This window comes from Thamnophis elegans, chromosome 7 (genome assembly GCF_009769535.1).
Source record: "Thamnophis elegans isolate rThaEle1 chromosome 7, rThaEle1.pri, whole genome shotgun sequence".
Lineage (NCBI taxonomy): Eukaryota > Metazoa > Chordata > Lepidosauria > Squamata > Colubridae > Thamnophis > Thamnophis elegans.
In genome coordinates, this window is record NC_045547.1 from 61,298,638 (window position 1) to 61,321,089 (window position 22,452).

The following is a 22,452-nucleotide window of genomic DNA, read 5'->3' on the forward strand; positions in this document are numbered from 1 at the left end:
AATGGCGATTTCTCTCCGTTGGTGACTGATAGGGGATGTACTTAGCCGGTTTTACCTTCCTGCAGACCGCTCCTTAACAAAATAATTTTTTTTTTTTGGAAACAGAGGGGAGCGAAAGCGCTGTTTATTTGTTTATTTATAATGGCACCCAGGTCAAAATCGAAGCGTCTCTCTGCAAATGTGCCTAAAGAATCTAAAGAATCTATACTGGAATCGCAGCCCTTGTCTCCTACGCCCTCTACTGGAGAATTTTTAACACAGGAATTTTTCTTTCAAATGCTTAATGATTTTAAACAAGACATTAAGGAATTTGTATTGGAGCTATATGATGATTTAAAGTCTAAAATTGACCAAATGAAGGCGAATACGTTTGCAGCCGTGTCTGCCCTGTCAGATTATTCTGCTGAAATAGAGAATAAATTGGAAAGCTTGGAGGAGGCTAATTTTAATTTGACTACTAATATTCAAATATTACAACAAAAAATTAGAGACACTCAAGAACAGCTCGTGATGATAAATTTTAATAAGAAGGCATTCGCAATAAGAGTCAGAGGATTCCGCGAAAAGGAGCGAGAGAATCTGAAACAGACCTTTGTTGAAGCCTTCAGCCATGCGGTGGGAAGCCCGGGACTTAACTTTGATTGGCAGATTCGGAAAATCTATCGCCAGAACTCGTTGGTAGCGGAACAGCGACAGCTCCCGAGGGACATAATTATATATTTTTCCACAAAAGAATCCAGAAACGCGATTATGCAAAAGTTTCATAATAACAGTCTGCGAGTTGATGACCAGGACTTGATTGTCTTCAAAGAAATACCTTTCCAGATGTTGAGAGCAAGAAGAGACTATGCATTTTTAACAAAAGAGCTTAGAAATCAACAGATTCAATATAGATGGGAGGCCCCAGCCGGCATTACGGTTACATTTGAGAATCAAAGACTTCGTCTTAACTCTGTTTCGGAGGCTCGAGATTTCTATTACAAGACTTTGAAGGCGGGACTTCCTGATTCACTCGGGAAAGAGGAGAGACAAGCTGAAGGAGAAGGCAAGCAACAGACCACATGGCTGCAAGATGGAGGGGGTAGCCTTTCCTCCCTCGGAGAAGCAGAAAAGCGGAGACCGAGGATTTAGACATTTTAAAATATTTGCCAAAGTTGTGGACTGAATGGGGGTTTGTGACCTCTCTCCGGTAGAAAAAGCGGAACTTATTGGTGGGGTGATACTGATTGTATATATGTAAAATGAATGCGGAATGATCTATGTTGTTTAAATTCTGTTAGAAGGGATTACTTTAAAACAGAAGGTAAACTGATTCTTGTTGAAAGTATTATTTGAATATGTGGAATGATCCATGCTATTTAATTTTTATTAGAAGGGAAAGCTTGGTGAAATTATTTTGAGTTAGATTTTAAATTAATGTCTGCATAAATTTGATAGTGGTAAATATCAGAGAAGCAAGGGATGAGGGTAAAATGCATGCGGAATGATTTACGTATATTGGTGGGGTGATATTGAATGTATATATGTAAAAGGATGCAAAATGATTTATGTTGTTTAAATTCTGTTAGAAGGGAAAGCTGGACGAGATTATTTTTTTAAAACAGAAGGTTAACTGATTCTTGTTGAAAGTATTATTTGAATATGTGGAATGATCCATGCTATTTAATTCTTATTAGAAGGGAAAGTTTGGTGAAATTATTTTGAGCTAGATCTTAAACTAATGTCTGCATAAATTTGATAGTGGTAAATATCAGACAAGCAAGGGATGAGGGTAAAATGCATGCGGAATGATTTACGTTGTTTAAATCCTATTAGAAGGGAAAGCCGGTCGGGATCATCTTAAGATAGAATGTAAACTGATTTTTGTGTAAAGTAATACTTGATCCACGCTACTTAAATTTTACTAAGAAGGGAAGGTTTGGTTAGATTATTTTGAATTACTGTTTGAAAATAAGGTTAAGAAAGATTATTTACGCTGTTTAAATCCTATTAGAAGGGAAAGTTTGATTATTTTTCTGTAAAGTAATATTTGAATATGTGGAATGATCCACGCTGCTTAAATTTTACTAGTAGGGATTACTTTTGAGTTAGACTGTATATTGATGCCTATACAAATTTGTATAAATGTTTATCTGAATACAAGGTTAAGGAAGAGGAACGGGAGAGTCTACAGGAGGTTGGGGTAAATAACAAAGAAGCAAGAGACGAGAATAAAATATAGATAGAATGACTTACACTATTTAAGCATAGATAAAGATGGGGGGCTGAGCTTAACACAAAGAGTTCTTTTTCTTCTTTTTCCTTTTTCTTTTTTCTTTTTTCTTTTCTTTCTTTTTTCTTGTTTTTCTTTCCTTTAATATATTACTTTTATTTTTAATCCATACGAACACAAGATACTTTAGATAGAAGGCAGTGCCAGGTGTGGGCCCTGGGAAGTCGGGAGGATTAGGGATGGGGATTTATGGGGGGTGGGTGGGTGGGTGTTAACATAGTCTCAATAAGAACAAGAATGCACTTATATACGGTTGTTGTTTTTTTTCCCTTTTTTTTTTCTCTTTTCTTTCTTTATATTTTTTTTCCTTGGTTTATTTTACTTTTTATCAGATTAAACAACACTTGAATAAAGGCATACACCAAGGAGGGAGGTAGAGGGAAAGAAGAGGGAGGAGTAAGGAAGGAGTAAGGGGAATGTGCGTGTTGGGAGTAAGGGGAGAAGGAAGGTTTGAGGGGAAAGGGAAGTAGGAGGGGAGTGTTAGAGGGAGGAAAGGAAAGTTGGAGGGGGTAGATGGGGTGTATGGAGGATGGAAGTGTCAGGTGGGGTTGTGAATGATGAGTTGTGTTTTCTTTTTTCTTTTGTTTTATTTTATTTTTTTATCTTTCTTTTTTTTTTCTTACAGCAAATACCCTGTATATAAGTGATTGTAAAATGGAATGTGAAAATGAATAAAATATATTTAAAGAAAAGGCATATACGTAGGTATTTCCTTCTTTTTAGACCATTTTTACTTGTGCCCACGCAGGTGAGAGAAAGCCACATTTCTTTGAAAATAATGTTAAGGGTTCAGTAACATCAGATAGGGCAAACCTCAGACATGTCACCATACGCTTTCATAAATGTAATGTGAAAGATTGAATAACTCCTTTCTCCCTCACTCTGAATGCCATGACACTTTATCTCAGAGCCCTGACAAATGGAACGTCCTCAGATTCAGGTGAATTTCCTGCCTAATTTGACTGTCAGGAGACATTGCACTCTGCAGTGATAAAGAAAACAATCTTGTCATATTAAACTTTGCTAGGGCATGTCTGCATCTGTCAGGAAACAGGCCAGAGGTCTTGATAATGACAAGTGAGAAAGGTAAACCCCAAGAATGTCACCATCTGTCATGCTCTCCTAGAAGAATTGTTACAGTTCTATAGAAGACCTCACTATCTATCATGTCATACAAAATTGTTGACATGCCTATGAAGTACTACAGAAGTACTACTGACTAACCAATGCGATTAAAAGCTGTAACTCATGAAAACATCTTCTTTTTAATAGCAATAGCACTTAGACTTATATACCGCTTCACAGCGCTTAACAACCCTCTCTAAGCAGTCTAGAGAGTCAGCATATTGCCCCCAGCAATCTGGGTTCTCATTTTCCCAACCTCGGAAGGATGGAAGGCTGAGAACATTGGTTAGCTGGTATACCATGCTACTCATTTGTTTTTGGTACTATAGACAAATACTTCTGCTATGATTTTGTAATAGTTGATCCATTTTCACTTGCTGTACAAAATCTGTCCTGAGACTGCCAGATCAGAGGGTGAGAGACCAGTATGAAACCAATATGATCCAATTTTTCAACATTGTTATAGGAGGTGACAAAGTTTATCCTCTCTGTTTTACATTTGTGTGGAGTAATGTTTATTATTGTTCTCACTAGAGACAACAGATAGTTAAATTATGGACTTTTGCTCTTCTGTAAAGAGTTTGATCCCTTAAGAGGGAATGCAAGAAAATACTTTGCAGAAGAGCGCTTTAAGATCCCAGCACTGCCCAGGTGTGGCCAAGTAACAGTAAAGTGCTTAAGTACATAGTTAAATTGAAATGTGCACTTCTTTTAATTTTTTTAATCTTGTCCTTTTATTTAACATATCTATTGATAAGTTTTCAAGTTTTTGTGGATTTGTATAAATATATGAAAATAAGGCTAAGGCTGCAACAAACAGAGTTTCCTACAAATCTTTTTCATGACATAAGTGCAATTTGAGGAATAATGCTAATCAGATGGCAAAGTGCTTATTGGAATTAAAAATGCATCTTCAGCTTTAAAGTGTTTTCCTTATGATTGTAGTATCTTCAATTATTTCTAAGTAGCACCTGGGACTAGCAAAACAAATTTTTATATGAAAATACAGCTATTCTGATCTGTTGTCTTGTAAATTGTAAATAGTGTTTTCTATCACGGAGCAAATGGCAACTCTGTTTTACTGCTTATTTCAAAGCAAACAATATAGAAAATCTTCTTTTTTTTTGGCAACTTTATTTCTCTTCTTATTGGTAAATGTTATACATCAATATTTGATCAAAATCATTCCCAACGTTGGGAAGAGGGACAGGTTATAGTTTACCCAGGCTGGATAGTATGTATGTATGTATGTATGTATGTATGTATGTATGTATGTATGTATGTATGTATGAATGTATGTACGTATGTATGTATGTATGAGCCGAGGTGGCGCAGTGGTTAAATGCAGCACTGCAGGCTACTTCAGCTGACTGCAGTTCAGCTATTCAAATTTCACCGGCTAAGGGTTGACTCAGCCTTCCATCCTTCCGAGGTGGGTAAAATGAGGACCTGGATTGTTGTTGGGGGCAATATTCTGATTCTGTAAACCGCTTAGAGAGGGCTGAAAGATATATATATATATATATATATATATATATATATATATGTATATGTATATGTATATGTATATGTATATGTATATGTATATGTATATGTATATGTATATGTATATGTATATGTATATGTATATGTATATGTATATGTATGTATGTATATATATATATATATATATATATATATATATATATATATATACATACATACATACACACACACACACACATATGTATGTATGTGTGTGTGTGTGTGTGTGTGTGTGTGTGTGTGTATTTAGAGTCACAACCCCTGGTAAGCCCCAATTATGGGAGGAAGCTAACTGCTTCCATCATCTGTCAATCGGCTCATCACAAGAGTCAATCACGACAGAAACCCAATATTTTTACTGTTGCCTTTGTTATATTTGTGTTTTTTATTTGTGCTGATAAATAAATAAAGGGAGACTAGTATAGATCTATTTCAAGCTATATATATATATGTATGTATGTATGTATGTATGTATGTATGTATGTATGTATTGGAATCATTCAGTAATTTTAAATGTTAATTGTTCAAACAGCCATCTTAATCTTCCTCCATGCAATTGATACAATTATTATTTCTGCATCCCTAGAAGTAGTGGGTTGCAGGCGGTACTCCCCAGTATGGGCGTACCGGTACCTGCCCGGAGCACTGGGTACCATTCCAGTATGGTGGTCTGGAGGGCCTGCCCGCCTATCTGAGCTCCTTACCTGTATTTGAGCCCTTTGGCACTTCCGCGCACGCACATGGAGCACAGAGCGCCTGCAGTGTCACGGAGGCTTGCGGAGGCATCAAAAGAGGTAAGGACGCATGCATGCATGTATTGCGTGCATGTGTGTGTGCACTGCGCACATTCATGTGGTGGATGCCCGGCCCCCGTTGCAACTGTACTGGTTGCAACGGGATCCAGAACCCACCATTTATCCCTAGCACATATCAAAAGATACCTTAGCATTTTTATTCCGTATTATAATAATAATAACATTGACATCACCAAAGCTAAATAGAGTAGAATAGAGTAGAATAGAGTAGAATAAATAGAATAGAATAGAATAGAATAGAATTATTAGCCAAGTGTGATTGGACACACAAGGAATTTGTCTTTGGTGCATCTGCTCTCAGTAGACATAAAAAGACAAGATACATTCGTCAAGAATCATAAGATGAACACTTAATGATCGTCATAGGGTACAAATAAGCAATCAGGAAACAATATAAATATAAATCGTAAGGATAAAAGCAACAAAGCTACAGTCCTGCGGTCATGAGTGGGAGGAGATGGGTGATAGGAACAATGAGAAGACTAATAGTAATAGCAATGCAGCCTTAGTGAATGCTTTGACAGTGGCGAGGGAATCGTTTGTTTAGCATACTGATGGCATTCGGTGTATCGTTACGTTGGTGGCACGCAATCCGTCCATTATTGAATATCCCTACCATGAAACCTCTAGGCCCGTGATAGCTTCTTCCCCAAGCCACGCAAACCACTAGCCCATTTCCTTTCACCCAAAGAATCTGTGCGTTCCGCCGCCCAGTTCCACGCTCTCCCGCCACTCACGCGCACGAAGGCTGCGACCAGGAACCGGAAGTGCCGGCTCGGGAGCTGCGGGGAAGCTTCGCCGCGTCTCGCTTGGCTCTAATTACTTGCATTTTCTAGAAATGTTGTGTCATGTCACATTCTGGAAAATCAGTGGTGTCAGCATGGAACAGGTCTGGCGATTTAAAAATACCCAAGTTTTCTTTTAAGTAATAATACTCAGAAAAGGATCAGACAAGGGGGAAGTTTCAAAAACCCAAAGCTAAGCAAAATGGACATCAAAGTTTATCCAATCCCTTCGTAAGTTTGAAACCACTTTGATTTCTATAGGAGTCTGCATTTTACTTGACTGCTGGAATATTGGCTTGATTTACTTTGGGAGAACTATGGCCTACCTGGTTTTTTGGGGTCAATCCCCACCCTGTAATACTTAACCTTAACTGCAGGTCTACAATCCATGGTGTCTCTTTGAAATATCTGACTATATTTCCTTTGGTATTAAGACTGATCAGAGGTTAAAAAAAACAAAGTTCCAGAAAAACTTCAGATCTTACCCTAAGGTTTGCCACTAGGATTTTTCTGAAGGTTCCAGGCCCTCAGATATCCTTTTCCTTCACCCAGAAGTGTTTTTACTTTGACCACATATAACATTATCTGCATTCCTGGGAGTCTGATTTAACAGAATTCAAATCACTTGATTTAAAAACATCTTTGCTATTATTTAGATGTGGCACTTAAAAAAATCATAGAATAACAGAGTTGGAAGGGACCTTGGAGGTATTCTAGTTGAACCCCCTGCTTAGGCAGGAAACCCTACACCACTTCAGACAAATGGTTATCCAACATCTTAAAAACTTCCACTGTTGGAGCATTCACAACTTCTGGAGGCAAGTTGTTCCACTGGTTAATTGTTCTGTCAGGAATTGCTCCTCAGTTCTAAGTTGCTTCTCTCCTTGATTAGTTTCCACCCATTGCTTCTTGATCTACCCTCAGGTGCCCTGGAGAATAGCTTGTCTCTCTCTTCTTTGTGGCAACCCCTGAAATACTGGATCAGTGCTATCATGTCTCCCCTAGTCCTTCTTTTCATTAAACCAGACATAACTAGTTCCTGCAACTGTTCTTCATGTGTTTTAGCCTCCAGTGCCATATTTGTTGCTCTTCTCTGCATTCTTTCTAGAGTCTCAGCATCTTTTTTTACAGCATGGCACTGCAGGAATAGATGTTATAACCATCCCCATCTTCTCTTATATTATCCTTTTTTGTTAGTACAGTGCATAATCTTCCCTTTTTTGACATACTACAATGAAAACTCAAAATACAAATGGCTGTTCTGCACACTTTTCCACATTTGAGATGTTCTAGCAAGAGCCTAAAACTCTTTCATGTGCACCCATTCTAGAGTTCTTTTTTAATCAGCACTTTAGCAATTATTAACTCAGCATTTTAAAACTGTCACAGGCTAATATTTAGCAATCTAAGATTGCATTAATTTTTCAGTGAAAAAGGCTACAATTTTAGCCTTTTTATACATTTTGCATCTACTTTTATTGCTAAATCATTGCTTCCTGTAGCCTTTAGGAGCTAAAATGTTCCTTACTTGTTTCTTCAAGACATGATGAACCATGTTTACTTGACCAACTTAAAAAAAAATGCCCCTAAATATCAAATAACTACTTTCTACAAAAGCATAATTTACTTTTATATCACCTTTGTTTTGTCAAAAGAATCATTTGAGGTTCCAACTCAAGCCAGAATTACATAAGAATAAATAAAATAAAATAAGATCCAGACAGCTGTCGTGAAAAGAAATATTCTTAAAAGCAAAACAGTTTGCTTTAGGGGCAGGCTGCAGAGAAATGGGGTACAGTGGCAAACTTTTATAGAGTATGGAAGTGTCTATATGCTTAGAGGTGTGTGTGTGTGTGTGTGTGTGTGTGTATTCCTCTGAACATACAGTTCTGTTGGGAGATTTAATTAATTCTATTTGTATTTGTAGATTTTATCTTTTGATATATGGATTAGGTCTGGGTAACTTATTTTGGGGTTTGAGGAACTTTGCTAATTTGGAGAACTTGGAGAAAGTGATTCTCAGACCATTATGGATTCTGTTAATATTTGAAGGGAAGATGGAAACACTATAAAGAATAAAGTATATTTGGACATAAAACTTCTCACAGTTTCTAAAGAAAAAGAGGACCGGAAAGGCATGAAGACCCTGAAACTTAATTTCCAAAGTACAAAATGAAATTGTATTAAAATCTGAGAGTTGTTGAAACACAGGTTTTCAGTTATAATAGAAAAGGGATCTCAATTTGGTACAAGTATAAAATAGGCTCCCCTAAAATATTTTCTGGGTGAAGTTGGAGATTTGGCTGCTTCTTTCCTCCAAAACCCTTTGTTCTATAATGCTATGAAGGTTCACGGGAAATGGTAGGAAACATGGTACATAAGCGCTACTCATTTTGTTGCTGTACAACGCAGTTACCTCACCCTGATGCAGTTTATTCTGCTGTAGGCAGGATATTGACAGAAGTCATCATAATTTTTAAAATATATTTTTACATTTTACATGTTCTAACATGGACATGTTCTGTGACCTCAGTTTAGTCACAATATTTAATGTTAATTAACTTATTTATTAACTTGAGGGGAAAAACAATATCCAGAAATAATTAGGAAGTATCCCTTGTTTTTAAACTTCATCTACCTGTCCATGTTGCTTTAAAAGACAAGCTAAGCTTCCATTTCTATTTGTTAATGCCTTGCAAACTTTTGAAATTCATTAACCCGTACACGCAAACACTATCAACATTTCAGTGCATCAGGACTTACCTTATAGAATTCATTACAACAGGTTCTATTTCAATGCTGCAAATCATATACTGCTCTAGTCCTTCAAATTGATTTACAGGTTGTCCTAGTCTTAGGACTGTAATTGAGCTTGCAAATTTGATTAAGTCATGATGGTTGTTAAGTGGGTCACAAGGCGCCCACACTCAATTTTATGACTTTTGCGGTGGTTGTTAGGTGAATGCCCCTGGTCCGTAAGTGAAACCATTGTTTCCTGTGGGGTGCTGTTTTCCAGAAACTGGAAGTAAATGCTAGTTTCCAGGGAAAAAAATGTAAATGAAGGTCCCATGATTGCAGGGTGCTGCAAACAGCTATAAATTCAGATTGTTTGCCAGGAAACCAAAATGTGTTAATGTAACCATGAAACTTCATCTATAAGGCATACACTACAACACAGTAAATAAATACTTCAAATTGGACATTTTCAGAGGTGGGATTCAGCTGGTTCAGACTGGTTCAGGAGAACAGGTTGGTAAATTTTTGTGCAGTTTGAAGAACTGGCAAATTGCACCACTGGCTCGCCCCACCCTCCCCTTCCCTCCCAGTCACTCCTTATCTGGCCTCACCTGCCTAGGCTGTGACAGACCACCTGCTGCTCTCTGGATCCCTCCCTTGCTCACTAGCTCACTTGCCTCGACTATGTGGTCCCTGTGGCCCAGCCCACTCATTTGCCTTCGCCCCAGCCTCTCATGCGGCCCAGCTACCTGCTTGCCTGGTGAACCTTCCTTCGCCTTTTTCTCAGCATGAGCACCCTACCACCACTGCCTCTTTGCCTGCATGAACAGCCTGCAGCCGCTGCCTTTTTGCCATTGTGAACGGCCTGCAGTCGCTGCTGCCTTGGTTCTGACTGGCAAAGAGGCAGAAGGCCATTCGCACTGGTGAAAAGGCAGTGGCTGCAGGCCGTTTGCACCAGCAAAAAGGCAATGGCACCAGCAGTCAGTGTCTCGGGGCAGAGTCACGCCCAGCTGCACCAACAAAGGGCAGAAGTAGCCACCTGCTGTTTCCTGCTGCAAAAAATCTTTCAAGCAAAAGATGAGGCATCAGAGAATCACTGTTGCTGTTGCTGCATAAAGATAAGTCTAAGGCTCCAGCCATCGCCACCGCTGCTTTGGGCTGCCTGCACCACCCCACTTTGCCATCAGTGACATCGGGGGTCATTCAGTCACATGACCACCACCCCCAGCACGCCCATCCAGTCATTAGGAAGAATTGGTTGTTAAATTAGTTGAATCCCACCACTGGATATTTTGTAAAAGCTACTATGAATGACGGGTTCTTTATAAGGAATCCACATTCATTGCTAGAGAGAAAATACTTTTCTTTGCACTGGCATTTTCTTTTCCACCCAATCAAGTATCTCAGATTTTCAGCCCAGCCAAGAATCCGAGAGCTGCACATTCTGGCCTCCTACCTTGCCCACCCCTGGAAGAAATAATTTTAAAAACAATAAAGAATAAAATTATAACATTGGTGCCCACAGGGTGATTTCATTCCTATATGGTTTTCCCCTTTATTATCTCTTTGAAGAATGTTCAATATATCAGCTTCTGCCAAAGAGAAATAGTAAGATACCATCTAGGAGGTGGGGGTGGGAGGCTTCTTTGTCAATTCAGCTTGTCTCTCAGCAGGGGGAAAAAGTCACTTTGCACTTCATGTATTTCCCACCAACATCATTTCAGAAAGAGATGGACAAAATGGGAAGTCGCAGCATGAAAACCAGATGTAAGATGAGACGAAGAAGAAAACAATAGTTCTTTGCTGTATTTTCTAACTTCACTTAACCCATGCTCTTACCGATAAACCTGTGCTGTATTTAACTAATTGTGATAATTTTGAACTCAACATTTATCTGATTACCCCACTGTGTATATATATATTTGATAATAATTGTCACATTAATAACTTAAATTTCTAAATATGACTATATTTGGATTATTATATAGGCCAACAATAAAATTTGGGAAATAAGTTAGGTGAGAAGGGCAAGCGTATTTACTAAGATGTTAATCATGATTTTGGAGATATATGAAAAAGAATTTCATCTTCAGTTTGTGATACTTGAGTGCAACAAGTAATCTACAAGATATAACTATGGCCTCCTAATTTAGTATCATGCTTTCATTACAACATCAATGAACACCATCTGATTTATAGAATGTATTTACAGAGGAACACAAAAGGAAGAGAAAAGAGAGGATATAGAAATACAGAAAATATGAACAAAAAGATCACTGTGAATTGTTTCAACTGGATCCCCAGTGTCTCTGGGGAGGACAAACTGTTTAAATAACAAAATATATACCATGATTCAAACTCTGCCTTTTATACTTATATTGGGTCATCCTAACACAAACAACGGGTGAAGATTGCTTCATAACAGAATATAACAGAATAACAGAATTGTAAGGGACCTTGGAGGTCTTCTAGTCCAACCTCCTGCTCAAGCATGAAACTATATACTGTATCAGACAAGTAGTTGTCCAATCTCTTCTTTAAAGTCTCCAGTGTTGGCTTTATATTGATATTTGTGGATAATGCATTTTAATTGAGAAGGTTTTTGCGGCTTCTCTGACATGGCATGAATGTGAGGATGCAACATTCAGGCAATACCTTTTGTGAAACATTGAATTAAAATAATAATTTAGGCCCTAAATTCTAAGCTTGCTTCATTTATTTACTACACTGTCAGTGCTAGTTTTGATTGCTCTTCTTTATAGACTTCTTGGATGAGAAGCGAAAAATTCAAAAAGATTTCAAAAAATTCAAAGAAAAACCAGAAAGTCCAGTTGCCTCTTGAAAAAGCACCTTTGAGGCAACCATGATCTGGATGACTGAGAATCTCCATAGACATTTATAGACTCTACTTTCAACTAAATTATTGTATTTGCTGTTTCAAATAAATAATGGGTTTGCTTTTTTATTTCGAGTCTATAAATTCCCTCTGGTCAGATTATTTGACCACTCTGGTACTTCTTTCTAGGTCTTTCCAAATTGTTCAATGAAGATGCTTTACTTATGAGTGAAGAACTTTATTAGAACTGCTTCTTGAAAATGCTCAAGATCCTACTGATATTTTCTGGGTGTAAATGAAGAGGTCTGGAAAATATTTCTACCAGGATAGCCTCAAAAAAAAAAAAAAAAACAACCCCAACCACAACTTTTATTGTCAGACCTTGAAATATGCACACAAAATGGAGTACCTCAATGAATCTGCAAAGGCCTATTTTTATTAGCTGTCTTACATTTAGGCCATAAGCTCCATAGCAGCATCCTGTGAGTAGATAATAAGAGTAACTTGTTTTACGGAATAGAAAAGTAACTTGCACTACTATGTAACATGCTTTTGAAAGGTTTTTTTGCCAGGCTAGTAATAAGGTGATGATGGCCCTATTAACAACAGGATACACTGCTCATCTCATACACCCAAACCATTTAATCACTGGGCCATAAAAAACCCTTTGTCTTGACGTTGTCATCTTTCTCCTTGAGAGCCTGACTTAGAAAATTAAGAAGTACAATCACACAGAGCAGCCTAGAACTTTGACCTATCATACATTGTCTGTAAAATTCTTTCCCCTCCCTCTATATTATTGTAAATGAATGAGTGGATGTTATTATCTGTATCTGTACAATTTTGAATGAGTGCTTCTATTTGTGTCCTTGACTTACCTTTCTTTTCTCCCCTTTTCTTCATATTTCTTTTTCTCTATTTCAGTATCTTCATACCAGCCAGACTCCCTATTTACAACAGTAATCTATTCTTTCATTTCTGTAACACTCGTAATGCTGCACAAATACAGTGGTTTGAATAGAAGGAATACATACAGAATGCTCACCATCCTGGAAGAAATATGATTGGAGATTTCTATGGTGCTGCACCATTGTCCTTCACTTAATAGATAAAAGAAATTGTTCTACCTTCCTTTTCAATTCTTGAAAACAAGTTTGGGCAATTATCAGTTATTCTGAACTGAATGTTAACTATCAACATTTTCAAAATAAAGCAACATAAAAGACTAGCGAAGTAGTTGTAAATAATCAGACTTCCATGCAGAAGTTTCTCTGACTGAATTGGACTGTTTAGGAAAAGAATGCTAAAAGCCTTGAAATCTTGATTAAAAAAAGTAAATAAAAGCTAATATTAATTCACTAAATAAAACGAATTTTAGGAAAAGGCTGTATCTCTGCAAAGGCTTCCGTGTAAATTCTTAAGGACTGTATTTCAAGTGGCCCCATGTGTACTTGACACTAGTGGTAGGATTCAACCCACTTAACAATTGGTTCGCCAAAAATGTGAGCATGTGCGCATGCACGGCTTCCGCCACACGGTGACGATCAATCAAGCAGCCTTTCGGGGCCTGCCCTGCTCCATTTCTGCTCATCGGGGGAGTGGCTGCTTCTCTCCACTGCTGCTCTTGCTGGGAGAGAGAGCATCTCTTGTGCAATATAGAAGCTGTGAGCTGCTGCTTTCCTCTAAGTCCCATCCAGAAAGCACACAGCACAGAGAAGCAGCAGCCATGTTGAATGCTGCTTCTCTGTGCCACAGCGCTTTCAAGATGGGACTTAGAGGAAAGTGGTGACTCACAGCTAAGTTGCACAAGAGGTGCTCTCTCTCCCAACAAGAGAAGCAGCTGCTGACCTGGAGAGCACATGGAACGTTTCCACGAGTGACTGAGGCTCGGCAAGAGACACAAGAAGCAGCTGCAAAATCTCCACTGCAGCGCTTTCCGGATGGGACTTCTTACAGTAAGAATAACCATCCGGTCCGTTCCCAAACCACTTTGGTCCTCCTGTGCCCACTCTGACCCTCCCCCCTGGCAGCTCATCGGCTTAGAGCGGCAGGTTGAATAAATTGCCTCGGCCTTGGGGGGCGGTAGTTTGAAGCCACAGGGGGACAGCGGCATGTGGGTGGAGGCCCAGGGTAACCCTGGAACTGGAGAATGACGCATTCCCTGACCCAGCCGAGGCAGGCGGCAAGTGGGCAGTGGCTCTGGGGCAAGGCTAGAGCTGGGAAATGGTGCATTGCCCCAACTTGGCTGAGGTGGGTGGCGGCTCCGGGGCAAGGTTGGAGCCTGGGAATGGCATGTCTCTGGGCTCTGACCCGAGGCTCACCTTTTGTGAGCAGAGCAGGTGAGGCACAGAGATCTGAACCATGTGGCAAAGGGAAGATAATATATAGGGCAGGGTGGAGGAGGGTGGGCTGGGCTAGCCAGTGGTCAATTTTAGTGGTTCTCCGAACTGCACAAAATCAGAACAAACAACTCGCCCGAACTGGTCTGAACTGGCTGAATCCCACCCCTGCCCTTCTTGATACTAAGGAAGAAGGATACTCTGATTACAGGTATATTATTATTTACCCCACTTTTCTTTATATATTTTGGTCACCTCAAAACTCCTAATACCTAATTCTCCTGTCTACTATTTTCTCCATAGCAACAGTCCTGTAAAGTGCATTGGGCAGTGTGTGTGTTTGTGTGTGTGTGTGTCTGTGTGTGTGTGTGTGTGTGTGTGTCAAAGTCACCAAGCAGACTTTCATACCAATGGGAAGCCTGGAACTCATACTTTCCTGGTTCCTAGGTTAGCCTTTAACCACTGCATCAATTTAGCTCTCTGTTGGCTAAAATTACTTTCCCCCCCCAAGAAGCATTAAGTTCTTCTCTAAATGATTAGGCTTGGTAATTATGAATCAATATGGAAAATATCATTTTTGTAACATTATGGGTTTTTAAAAGAAATTATTTGGGCTATGATTAAGTAATCCGTACAATGTGCTAGATTTGGAAGCCCAACTAGATCAATCCACACTATTCAGGAATGTGTTTCTGAGTGGTTAACCTACATTATTTAGGCTGGCATAGTATTTAAATCAAATAACTGTCCCCCAACTTTGAAAAGCTCTAATACTAGGATGTATTAGTGCCCTCCCAACACAATTCTTCAGGGCAAATATATAAAAAAGTTACATATGAGCTAAGATTATGTACTGAAGGACCCATTGAATCTACACCCCTTGCTTCAGTTTCTCTAAAAAATGTTTTATAACTCCCTGTGTGGTGAAGTAACCAGAAAATTTTGATTTATTTTACATACAGCAGTTCCTGTTAGATCAGTAATATTATATAAAACAAATTACACCCTTTTGTGTATTCTTAACCTAAACACTCTTAAAAATTCAAATACAAAAAAGAACAGAAATGAACGACAAAAATAATAGATAGAAGACTATTAGAAAAGGAGGGACTCCTGAGAAATTCAGCCCTCCAAGGTTACCCTCATTTGCTGTTGTTAATTATAGGAAGTGGTTAACCATGACAGTGACAACAGAACCCATCTTTTTTTGAGAAAAAGAAATTACCGTAAGCTCTTTGGCTGTACTGAAATTGGCCATGTCTTTTTTATGCCAATTTATATATCACTGAATTTGTATCATGAAAGTTCAAATATTTACTAATCTTTTACTTTACTAGTTTTAACCAAATTCCAAAAGAGTAAGCAAATCATGTTAATGTTTTCAAAACTGTATTTATGTTAATGTTTTCAAAACTGTATTCATTCAAATACACATGTGCACACAGACACAAAATCAATCAAACAGAATAGAACTGGAAGGGACTTTGGAGGTCTTCTAATCCAGCTCCCTGCTCAAGCAGGAGACCCTATACCATTTCAGACAAGTAATTGTCCAGCCTCTTCTTAAAAACCTCCACTGATGGGTGAAGCCGTACAACTTTGGGTGGCAAGTTGTTCCACTGGTTAATTGTCCTTACTGTTAGGAAGTTTCTCCTTAATCTCAGTTTGCTTTTCCCCAGTTTCCATCCATTGTTTCTTGTCCTGCCTTCTGATACTTTGGAAAATAAATTGACCCTCTCCTCTTTGTGGCAGCCTCTCAAATACTGGAATACTACCACCCCCACCCCCACCCCCAGTCCTTCTTTTCTTTAGACTAGCCAATCCCAAATCCTGCAGCTGTTCTTCATATGTTTTAATCTCCAGACTCTTAAGCATTTAAGTTGCTGTAAGTTGCTCACACATGCATACAAGAATCTGGGTGATTCTAAACTAATCCAAAATGGACCAATTGGATGAGGAATCAATCTGGAGCCAGCTTTCTTGGAACAATCAGAAATTGATGTACCAGGTTTAAATGCAAGGGCCCAATCAGCCGAGTTCAGTTGTCTCTGAGCTGCCAAGAGCTACACCAAAAAGCAACTCATGCTGCCTCTGAAGATGCCAGCCACAGCTGGTGGTGAAAACTAGACCATGTCCATTTTGTCTGAAAGCTCATTCACTGCTCCATCAAAGTACTGCTTATGAAGAAAGATCCTTTTAAAAATATATAGGAGGTACCTAGAATTCATATGCCTGCTCATTTTGCTAAGAGCTTGAAATAGTATCAGAATATAATTAACAAATTTTAATGAGTCACTGAGGCAGATACAGTAAAAGGCAAGGATTCCCATATTGGTTATTTAAAATGATTCACAAATGCATAAACTTCCTCTGGGATTTAATTTCCTATCTAGCTTTATTTTAGAAATGGCTTTTAATTTCTTACTAAGTGAACATTGATGAAATGTATAGGGGAACCACAATGCAGTCACAAAATAACACCCTTAGGACACAAAGGATATGTATATATCAATGATTTCCAAACTGGTAGCCTTGGCTTAATTACATAAATTTTGGGATTTGTTAAGCTTTCATATTTTGTCCTTGCTTTTTGGTATCTCCATGAAATTGCTGGGAAAAGTAATCTGGGAATTTTGGCTAAAATATCAATATGCACCTGATAATCTAGCTCTAATTTCCATCTCTTAATTTAAAAAAAAGCAATAGGAATCTAAGCAGGTCTATGATGGATGAGGAGAAATGAATTAAAGGAGAATCCAGGTAAGATTAGAATTGATGTAGAATGGGGATTTATGTGATTTTTAATGGAGGTTTGTACCATTTACTTTGGATTGGAATATACTTCTTCTAAAGAAGCCGGTATACTGTTTAGGAATTCTCCTGGACATATTTTTTTATTATGGCGCTTTAATATATATGCCACCAAATTTTCACCAGTTTACTGAAGTCTATGCTGAATTTGCTTAATTTTTGTCCCACAAATTAAGATTTTTTGCCAGACAAAATTTACTTAGAAAAACCAAATTTGCTTTAACAGAAGAATCAATCCTCTTCCAACTACTATGCTCTAAAAGATGTAAAGGAGTCTTAGAAGGTGAGAACGAAACATAGGACAAGCAGAGGCAATGAAACCAGGAATCACTATTGGAATATCTAAAAGGCAAATCTCTATTCTGTCCTGAAACACATCAGTTTATTGACAATGTATTTAGACACTACGCATAAATATTTTCCATAGAAAATTTTCCCATAAAAGCTTACTTTCTAATTAAAGTAAACTTTCTTACCCCACTTTTAAAATTGTAGACAAAGCTAGTACTTAAAATAAATCATTGGACTCCATGATGGATCTAGGGAACTTATAATGATCATCATTGCTAAACTTGGACAGAGTGTTAAGGCATGAGTCTCAGCAAGAAGAATAAAAAGTACAGCCTAACAAAGAATGTAAAATCTATTTTATTTCTTTGTTTCTTTGATTGAGTTATATCCAATCTCATGCTTTGGAGGTCAAAGTGATGCTCTCTTCTTGGTTTAAACAGCAAACTGGCGCTATGAGCTTCCTAAAGGCTTATGTTATTCATTTCATTTTTCTATTCCTTCTGCAAATAAACTGTACATATTTTGGAGTGACCCTTCAGTCAACCAAAGTTGACCATATCTTGACTAAGCCATAGATTCATACCCAAATGTCAGAAGTCCTATATATATAGTTGGTCTATAATGCTTTCTAAATCACATGCTATTAGATTAAACAGTTTCTCTTGTAGCAGTAATGTTGCTTCTATCTTTGCATTAGAATGTAGTGTTCACCAGCATCATCCATCTCATAGTTTAAAGATTCATACCTTGCTTTCTATTTCATACCTTCCATTCCCCAGCCTTCCTATGTGTTTGTAGCCACCATGTACTTGAGGACAATGGGATTTGTTACCTGACATACTGGAGGGTACCAGGTTGGTGAAGGTTTCTTTATACCCAATGGATAAAATAAAAAATAGCCTTCAAATAGAGAACCTTTGAAATGCTGCTCTATTTTAAACAAGAGCCCTCATTTACATAGAAAAGCATTTTATCGCACTCCAGAACCAACAGCAATATTTTGTATGAATTTAACCCTTACACTCATTCATTTCTTGGCTCGGTTCTAAGTGGGAGAAGTGAAATCTAAATATATTGCTTGTTTCTCATTTATCACACAGACTAATGACTTTTTGCAGCATGCTTGCATATTAAAATACCTGTTGCCATGAACATGAGACGCACAAAAGGCAAAGCTGTAATGGAGCAAGGTTGGGTCAATGACAGCACCATTTTCTGAATGTTCCATCAATTCATTCAGATAGCAGAGATGGCGGTGACAGCCTCTTACTCCATAACGAGCACAATATTCATCTAACACGAAGACTTGGCCTGGGCTAAACCAGCCCTGCAAAAGATGGGGAGAGAAAAAGCTCTTTAATGAATATAGGCTGTTCTTTTTTCCCTCTTCAAACAAGCTTCTCAGTGCATTATACAAACCTTTTGAACTATTATATTTTTAATAAGCTCCATTCCATTTTTTTTGTCAATAAATTACGAGGGGCTAAACTCAAGCATTCATTAGCTCAACAACTGAAAATGTCAGGTAATTAGTTTTTTCACAATAATGCCTCCAAAACTATTTCACACTGTACACCAAAATGTCTGAAATGGTATCTCAGATACAATGGACTACATTTTCATATGTGAAGGAGGTTTTCATGCGAGGGTGTTAAATGAAAAAAAATGTAAAAGAGTATTAAGAAATATTATGTTTAAAAGATGTAAGCTCTGGTAGAGTAGGGGGAAAATTATACACATAGAATAGAAAAGAAATAGTTGCAATTAGTTATTCACTTTGCCTCAAGCAAAAGTCAGCTTTCCATACCTTTTGTTCTAAGGTTAAAAAATACAATACTCCAGGATATCACCTAGAAGCCTATGTGGACATCTAGATTCCATATCTTGCAATAGATATAGCTGAATCAACTGAAACATATTCCTTTAGCTTAGAGCTGTCAAGCATTTACCCCTGGGAAGGTCAGCACAGAAATCGTAATACACAGCTGCTCAGAAAGGCAGACAATAAAGGACAACTGATGCTTCAGGAAAGTAACAACAACAAAAACCAACATCTTAGTTCTCAGAGGTCTGGGCTCTTGTGATATCTTAAACATGAATAAAAATATGGCACAATATTTCATCTCACCAAGATCAGTAATAAGGACAATCATAGTATTAAACAGATCTGCCAGACAGCCAGATATAAATTTGTAAAAAATCTGTGCAACAATAAATCTGGCTATCTTTACACAAAATTCAATCTTGTTATAAAAAAATAAATTAAGGGTGCCTTTTCTTTTCTTAGTCAATTTAGTTATTAAGTTCTTTAGTTCTTAGTCAAGCATTTTAGAAAATATGAAGAATAATTTTCTTGGTTTTGAGAGAATCATGATTTAGAAAAGGGCTAAACTGGGGGTTTTCAATAACAAACCTGAAAAGTACTGGTTTCTTGGCTAAAGAAGCCAAGATTACTCTTGGACTTATTAAAGAAACATATGGTTTATAGAGCCATTTGTGTGAATGAAAAGCAAGGCTGGGTTATTTGCAATAACCAGGCATTTCAAAATTTTGCTTTTTGAGAGCAACAGGGATGGGGCCACAATGGGAAGCTGCTTTAGAGCAAGTCAAGACTTTGGTCTGCTTCATCTAGAATTGCTAGCTTTGATTGGCAGCCCAGGATTTAGATAACACTTTCTCATTTCACTCTGAAAGTGCTTGAGAGTGAATGTGGGAAATGCTGCATCTGAATCACTCTCTATCACTAGAATGTCCAGTTTGTCATATAAGTCTTAATTTATATTTTTCCCCACCCCAAATTAATAGCTCTGCTGCCACGACAAAAATTTGAGTTTTTAGTTGGATAATATTATTGTAATCATGCACTGTTTTATAGTTGCTTATAAATTTCCACTCTTTGTCAGGGAGTTGAGGAAAGATACTTCAGCAAAGCTTATGGTTTTAATCAGTTTGTGTTTAAATCTACTTCTTCCACATTAGGTTTCTTTTCTTGTGCAAAGAAATAAATTCGTTCAATTTATCAAGATGTAAGAGACTCTTTTTTTAAAAGTTATTTTCAGCATATGCAGATTGAAAAGAAGGAAATTAAAATATTCTTTCCAAATGCGTGTTAGAGAAGAATTTCTACTATAAATTAGCTCATGTGTCTCCAGGTTTCCGTGAGCGCTAAATTTCCAACCATCTACACTGATGAAAAAATGATGGGGGGGGGGTGTGTGTCACAAAAATAAACTTCTTCACACCCCCACCATACTTAGCTTCAAATGTTACTAATAAAGAGCTACAATCAACACTAAAGCATATGCATTACTATGCCAGAATAACCCTTGAAGTAGCATTGAAATATGGGGAGTTACAGTAAATAAGTATACAATAAATTAGGTAAAATGAGGGTCTTAATCAATATAAAGCAGTCTCTAATAGTCTACATTTCTCTAGTTCTTTCATGCTGTAGGAAATAAACCTATTCGTTCCCCCCCTATATATATATATATATATATATATATATATATATATATATATATATATATATATATATATATATATATATATATAAAGTCACAACCCCTGGTATGCCCAAATATGGGAGGAAGATCACACTTCCATTCTCTGTCCTTCGGCTCGTCACAAGAGACCATCCAGACAGAAACCCAATATTTTTTACTGTTGCCTTTTTGTTACATTTGTTATATTTGTGCTGATAAATAAATAAAGGGAGACAAGTATAGATCTATTTCAAGCTATTTAGCTCTCATCAGCTAGCCATACCCTTGCACAGGTTCGATTCCCAGCAAGGGTATGGCTAGCTGATGAGAGCTAAATAGCTTGAAATAGATCTATACTAGTCTCCCTTTATTTATTTATCAGCACAAATATAACATCCATCCATCCATCCATCCATCCATCCATACATACATACATACATACATACATACATACATACATACATACATATATACATACATACATATAATATAATATAATATAATATAATATAATATAATATAATATAATATAATATAATATATAAATATATATATAAAATTACTGAGCCCATAATGGAATGGACAATGTTCTACATACCAATTCATCTTTATATATTTTAAAAATATCAAGTGCTAGTTCTGTCAAGCATGTCTCAACATATATAATAAAGCTACTTTTCTTTAAAACTCTGTATTTATGGAATAGCAGACCTACATTTGTTGTTTTATAATGCTTTGCTCTTATCCTTGTGTGATTAGTAATTTATAAATTAAAAGAAAACTATCCGTACAAGAGATATTATGGCATGCCTAAATCAGAATTAACACTCAGCTTAATGGATCAGATCTCACAGCACATTATGTTTTTCAAGATACCAGCTTCTGCTTTTTCCGTGAAAGCTATTATTTTTGTTGTACAATTTTCATTTTATCATTTTTATATATAAAAACTTTTACTAGGGTATGATCTTGTATTTGTTCTGTGATAATAATAAAATATGCCACAGCTATTAAAAAAAAGGAATCAGCAGCCAAACTGAAGAATTTCACATCAGTTTTTACATTTTTTCCTCATGCTCTTCCCAATTATCCACCTTTGTGATTGCAACTTCACTCTTTAAATGTGTGCTCATTTGAAAGTGAAAAAAATATATAAAGAAAAGAAATTACAGATTACCTCTAGAGCGGTAAGTAATTCATTCAGGATTTAAGTTTACAAAGCTAACCTTGACTCAGCTGAATACAAGTGCAATAAATCTTTCTCCCCCTGTGGTTTTGGTTCTATTCATTTCTTTTCTCTTCTCAGTCCATAAAGGAGGAGAGAATTACCAGATAGATGACATAATGCTTGACATCTGGCAACCTGGATTTGTACCTTAAAATGCCTGTACAGGTGTTAGCAAATCCTACCACAGAGGGTTCTATATTTATTA

The 22,452-nt window shown here is 37.3% G+C and overlaps 1 protein-coding gene across 9 annotated transcripts in view; it reads right to left on the reverse strand.

The window, feature by feature from the left end:
* Positions 1 to 22,452, reverse strand: part of CADPS2 (calcium dependent secretion activator 2) — a 387,307-nt gene that overhangs the window by 127,573 nt on the left and 237,282 nt on the right. For all 9 annotated transcript variants that reach the window (XM_032220716.1, XM_032220714.1, XM_032220712.1 and 6 more), the window contains one exon: positions 18,674 to 18,861. In XM_032220716.1, coding sequence (XP_032076607.1) covers positions 18,674 to 18,861 — 188 coding nt within the window. The remainder of the gene's footprint in view (positions 1 to 18,673; positions 18,862 to 22,452) is intronic.